Source organism: Neophocaena asiaeorientalis, unplaced genomic scaffold (assembly GCF_003031525.2).
Source record: "Neophocaena asiaeorientalis asiaeorientalis breed wild unplaced genomic scaffold, Neophocaena_asiaeorientalis_V1.1 scaffold77, whole genome shotgun sequence".
Classification (NCBI taxonomy): domain Eukaryota; kingdom Metazoa; phylum Chordata; class Mammalia; order Artiodactyla; family Phocoenidae; genus Neophocaena; species Neophocaena asiaeorientalis.
Genome location: NW_020174645.1, coordinates 5695963 through 5702052, shown reverse-complemented (window position 1 = coordinate 5702052; position 6090 = coordinate 5695963). Strand labels below are relative to the sequence as shown.

The 6090-nt window shown below is 46.2% G+C and overlaps 1 protein-coding gene across 1 annotated transcript; it reads right to left on the bottom strand.

Annotated features, from left to right (window-relative positions):
• Nucleotides 1-1406: 1406 nt before the first annotated feature.
• On the bottom strand, nt 1407-4810 carry HCAR2 (hydroxycarboxylic acid receptor 2). Its single transcript, XM_024758683.1, has one exon. The coding sequence runs from the start codon at nt 4703-4705 to the stop codon at nt 3614-3616; it is 1092 nt and encodes a 363-aa protein (XP_024614451.1). The 5' UTR covers nt 4706-4810; the 3' UTR covers nt 1407-3613.
• Between the last annotated feature and the right edge of the window lie 1280 nt (nt 4811-6090).

Sequence of the window (6090 nt, the reverse complement as noted above, 5' to 3'; positions counted from 1 at the left end):
TAACCACTGGACCACCAGGGAGGTCCCAGGGCATTTCTTTGGGGGCAGCTAAAAGGAAGTCCTACTTTTTTACATTGCAGAGAGTAAACTCATGGAACTCATGACCCCAAGAACTGGTACCCTCCAAAATATAAAAGAAGTAATGAAAAAGAGATGTGTAAATGATGATAACTGCCCCTTCCAATATGTATATAGACACACAGACATGCATACATATAGTTACACACACACACACACACACTCACACGTTGTACCACACACAGTTTGAGACTGAGTAGAATATGCCATTGGTTTAGCCCAGAATGTCATTGCTTGCTCCCTATTAAAATTAATGTTGGCGGGCTTCTCTGGTGGTGCAGTGGTTAAGAATCCGCCTGCCAGTGCAGGGGACACGGGTTCAAGCCCTGGCCCGGGAAGATCCCACATGCCACGGAGCAACTAAGCCCGTGCGCTGCAACTACTGAGGCTGCGCTCTAGAACCCGCGATCCACAACTACTGAAGCCTGTGTACCTAGAGCCCATGCTCTGCAACAAGAGAAGCCACCACAATGAGAAGCCCTTGCATTGCAACGAAGAGTAAACCCCGCTCACCGCAACTAGAGAAAGCCCGCATGCAGCAACAGAGACCCAACGCAGCCAAAAATAAAATAAATAAATTTATTAAAATTAATGTTGGCATTCTCCTGGACAGGGAAACAGAAGTATTTAGGAGACTGCTCTCTCTCTCTCTTTTTTTAAATTGAAGTAGTTGATTACAATGTTGTGTTCATTTCGGATATACAGCAAAGTGATTCAGTTCTACGTATTCTTTTCCATTATGGTTTATTATAGGATATTGAATATACTTCCCTGTGCTATACAGTAGGACCTTGTTTATCTATTTTATATATAGTTTGTATCTGCTAAACCCAAACTCCTAATTTATCCCTCCCCCACCCCCTCTCCCCTTTGGTAACTATGTTTTTTTTCGATGTCCGTGTCTGTTCCTGTTTCATAAATAAGTTCATTTGTATCATATTTTAGATTCCACATATAAATGATATCATACAGTATTTGTCTTTGTCTGACATACTTCATTTAATATGATAACCTCTAGGTCCATCCATGTTGTTGCAAATGGCATTATTTCATTCTTTTCTTTTTAAATTTTTTACTTATTTATTTATTTTTGGATGCGTTGGGTCTTCGTTGCTGTGAGTGGGCTTTCTCTAGTGGCGATGAGCGGGGGCTACTCTTCGTTGCAGTGCAAGGGCTTCTCATTGCGGTGGCTTCTCTTCTTGCAGAGCACAGGCTCTAGGCGCGCGGGCTTCAGTAGTTGTGGCATGCGGGCTCAGTAGTTGTGGCTCGTGGGCTCTAGAGAGCAGGCTCAGTAGTTGTGGCGCACAGGCTTAGCTGCTCCGCGGCGTGTGGGATCTTCCCAGACCAGGGCTCGAACCCGTGTCCCCTGAATTGGCAGGCAGATTCTTAACCACTGCGCTGCCAGGGAAGCCCTAAATTTTTGCTTTTTTAAGCCACCAAATTTGTGGGAGACTAATACAGTCACACACCTCAGGGCCTTTGCACTTACCATCCCCTCTGCCTAGAATGCCCTTCCTCCAGATTTTAGCACTGTTTGCTCTGTCTTGTTATTCATTGCTCAGCTCCAGGTCACTTCCCAGTCATCCCAGTCCCACCCCCTTTTTAGCCTGTCACCCTGCTTTGTTGGTTTCAGAGTCCTCATAGACATCCCAAGCTCCCTTTCCATTTATTTGTCTACTTCTTTTCTGTCTGCCTCCCCACCTTGAATGTGAGTTGTATGAGAAGAGGGTCCTGGGGACCTTGTTCCTTGCTCTATTTCCATCAACCACTCAGAACACAACAGCACACAGCTGGTGCTTAATGCATAAAAGCTGATGGGATGAATGAACGAAAGGACGGATGTGGGTTGTTAGTTCTAAACACGTTGGAGTTTCACAACTGGGTTCCCTGCTGACTCATGCATCTGGGGCTGGGGGAATCTGCTTTCCTCTGAGCTCAGCTCTGCTCATCTGTTCCTCTTTAAGAAGGTGATCTCTGCTTTTAACTTTCTGTCTCTAGGAGTTAATTGAAAAAACAGACAAGCACACTGATCAAAAAACACTTCAGAACCTCAAGAACGTTCATCTTTCTTCCTTTACTGCCATTCAGCCATGGCTGGGAGGCTGAGTATCTGCATTTCTTATTGGCATCCGAGTCACAATGCCAAAGCAAGCCTCATCTTACTAAAGAACTGAGTGGAAGTGAAAGTGTAACAGAAACCTGGACCGATCACAGACTCAACCAGTACGTCTCCTTTCCATCCCAGAGTTGGGAACTGAAACCATTCCACAGGAAGTTCTCTCCTCCCCCAGTCTGGCTGGATTCCTTTTTTAATACACAAATACTCATAGCAACATTCACCAAGCCCTAAATAAAGCAAAGTGGTCTTGCAATCCTGTCTGTACTACCCTTCTGAATCAAATTGCTTTTACTTCTCCCAGCTCTCTCCCATCTTTGTTCGAATGCATATGTAAGTTTTACTTAACTATCTCATGTTACAGGTTAGAGTCACGTCCTTTTCTTACTTTACAGTATGTGGTATTTTTCTACCAGGGCAACCTGGTTGAAAATTTTATGGGTTAACAACACATAAAATTCTCCACATAAGTAAGAAGTCCATGTCTGTGAACCGTCACCCAGACACATGCAACACCAGACTGTGTGTCTCATAGCTAAGTTTATTGAAGTGGTAGATTTCTTATAGAAACACAAGCAAATGAACCAGGAGGAAGCTTTCCCCCTCTAACCATTGGGCAGCATTTCCCTTTTAGTGATAAAAGCAAACAGAGGTGGCAAGCAGCTCTCTCCCTGAAGTCTTTTTAACAGTTCAACCTTCAAATTTGTGTAAACAAGAGAGGAATGGATTCCTTGCAGGTTGTAACATAAATGCCATTTCCCTTCCCTTAGTAACACTGTTTTGCTCAGTCCCTGCTGGGGCAAATCCCCTCCTTACCAGCACTGGAAACTCAGATATTAACCAGAGCTTATGAGTTTCTGTCTGGTCATTTCTGCTAAAGCGTAGCTGAAAGATGGATTGGTGCCACGGAACCCAGGTGACCTCCTGGCTTGTTTCATGATGCCTGGGCTCCCTCCAGGAGCAATAATTCCCCTCCAATCACTTAGCTTTCCTTATCCCAGTGGGAGCCCACAAACAGGCTAGGCATTGCCCCAGGAGCTGAGAACCATCGAAGTCTCAGGCAGGTGAAGGAAAGAGGCTGGTGAGTCACAGGTGCCAGTGGGCGTCTCTGTGGCTCCAACTCTCCAGCAGCAGAAATGTGGACAGTTTTGCCATCTTCAGTTCTGCGAGTGTCCAAGATTGAACAGACGTTTCAGACGCCTAGAAGCTTCTTCCTCCATTCCCCCGAGATCCTGGTGGAGACACGCTGCAACCAAGCAGCCTGTGCTGCCAGACCAGTTCTCTAAATCTGATTCTCTGGATCTGGAAGTTCTGGGAAACCACAGGCCAAGGCTCGTGATGTTACTCTGTGTACCAGCCCAACTGCTTCTCCAGAGATCTTGGTCCTTGATGATCCTCTCCCTTCTTGGCTTGGTTATTTTAAGGAGAGGCCAGAGTCAGATAAGAGGGGCTCTGAGGCTCACTGGGATTGGCCATTAAAGTGTCGGGAACATTCTTGGTAGTACTCAGATCCCCCGTGAGCTCGACACTTGTGCTGCGGTTATTCTCGGACTCATCCGGCACCTTCCTCCGCAGACAGCGGTTGACCAAGGTGGAGAAGAAGTTGGGGAAAGATGGGCTGGAGAAGTAATACACCAAAGGGTCCAGCATGCTGTTCATGTAGGTGAAGCTGAGGGTGATGTAAAACGCCAGGTCAACCGAGCGATAGGTGTCACAGTTCCCCGTACCAGCGGTGCGCAGGAGCCAGAAAATACGTATGCGCGCGGCCACACTGGGCAGGAAGCAGATGGTGAAGACGACGGCCACCACCATGATGAAGTTGATGGCCCTCTTGATCTTGGCGTGCTTGTTCATTTGTCGCTGCCGCAGGCTCCAGATGATCCTGGCCGAGCAGAACAGGATGATGCCCAGGGGCAGGAAGAACTCCAGGAGGAACATGGCATCGTGCCAGCGGAAAGTATCGCAGATGTTGAAGCTACTGCACAAGTTCGAATTGTGATTCCTGATCAGCATCTTTCTGTACAGGAGGTGGATCGTCAGGCCGATAGTGATGCCCCACAAGAGGCAGGAGATGAGCGCCGCCGTCCGATTGGAGATCTTGTTCAGAGCGTGATGGGGATGGACCACTCGGAAATACCTGTCCACGGCCACCACCGTGAGGAAGATGATGCTGCCCTGGCGGTTCATGGCCAACATGAAGAGCATCAGCCGGCAGGGGATTTCCCCAAACCTCCAGTCCCACTTCCTCACATAGTTGTCCGTCAGGAAAGGCAGGCAGATGATCAGGAGGAAGTCAGCCACAGCCAAGTTGAACAGAAACACCTGGCTGGCTTTCCAGGACTTGAGGTGGAAGCAGAAAATCCACAGGGCAAGGCCATTGCCCAGGAGCCCAAACACAAACTCCAGCCCCACCACCGGCGGCAGCACCTTGGCAATGAAATCATCCCGGAACACGCAGCAGTTCTTCTTGCCTATTTCCAGAAAATGATTCTGCGGGTGGGACGGGTTCATGAGTGAATCGCGTTGGTCTTAGGGAGCGCCTCACCTAGCGAACGCTCAGGGAACAAGGTGTGGGTCTGAGTGGCGAACCTGTGGTTCAGCACTTGCCTTTATGTCATGTCAGGGTGTTGAAATAGATGACTGAATGGTTACCAGGAAACTACGAAATCGCTTAAAAGAAAAAAAAAAAAAAAAAGCCCGCGAGGCTCTTATGCAACCTGCTGTTTGCATAAACAAATAACAAAAAAAATCCCCGGGCATATAAGAACCCACAGAATTTTCTAAATGTAAAGAATACGTTTGGGCAAGCAGACTGTCATTGTGAATTATGACATGACATAATTCAAGCAGACTGAAATGTGGAAGGCTGTGTGCCTGTATATTGAATACTTAACATGGGAGAATTAATTCACTGTCATGTGGTTGCCTTGCATAATAAACAAAACAACAACAGCAATAATAGTTTACCGTGCTCAACAGAAACATGAGGAACTGCATGGAATATTAACAGGCTTATGTTTTAGGAAGCAGTAGCATGTGTATGGTTTTTTTTCTCTTTTGGAAAGGCCGAGAGGACAGTAATTGTCTAGTATTTTACGAGGACAGATGTGTTGCATTTGATGTTTCCATGCCATCTTCTTTGTAAAACATGGGTTGCTTTTCTACACCAGAACCCTGCAATTAATCCCCAGCTAAGGGGAAAAAGAAGCTATCTGAGAACAGCATGCCATTTCATAAGATGCTTGAAAACTTGAACCCAGCTGGATTGCCAGTGGTATGTTACAATAAGTTAGTTTTTTTCTTTGTTTGTGTTAGATTTTGAGATGGCTTCTTGCTCAAGTAAGTAATTTATTGTTGAGCACGTGACTTACTAAAATTAATAAGCTTTATTTTTTAGAGCAGTTTTAGGTTCCCAGCAAAACTGAGTGGAAAGTACAGAGCGTATATATACCAGCGGTATGCCAGCTGTCCCCACACGCACACAACCTCCCCCATGATGCACGTAATATTTTAAAAGCCCCCATTTTTGGAAAATTAAACTTAGAGAATGTAAAAAGACTTTGACCTCTGCCTTGCAGCAGGTCATCGTTGCACACATCATTTCTTTGCTTTTCAGTATAATTGGGTGTAACACTACAGAACATTTCCACCCTGTAGTATTTTGGTCTGATGAATTCTTGCCGTGCAAGAGGTTCTGAGTTGTGTTGCTTCTGCTTTGAGTGAGAAGTAGGACATCTGCGTCTTTAGTTTCACACCCAGGTTCCACGATAGGGATTTGTAGACTCATCCCAGGAAACGCCAGTCAGGATGATCTAATGTTAGACTCACACAGGAAGCAGTGGTACTTGATGATGAAGACGATGATGAAGATGGTGTTGGCACCCCCGGTAGGGGGA

Excerpts from the sequence above, each read along its gene's own strand:
- HCAR2 (XM_024758683.1), bottom strand. The coding sequence starts at position 4,705 with ATGAACCCGTCCCACCCGCAGAATCATTTTCTGGAAATAGGCAAGAAG.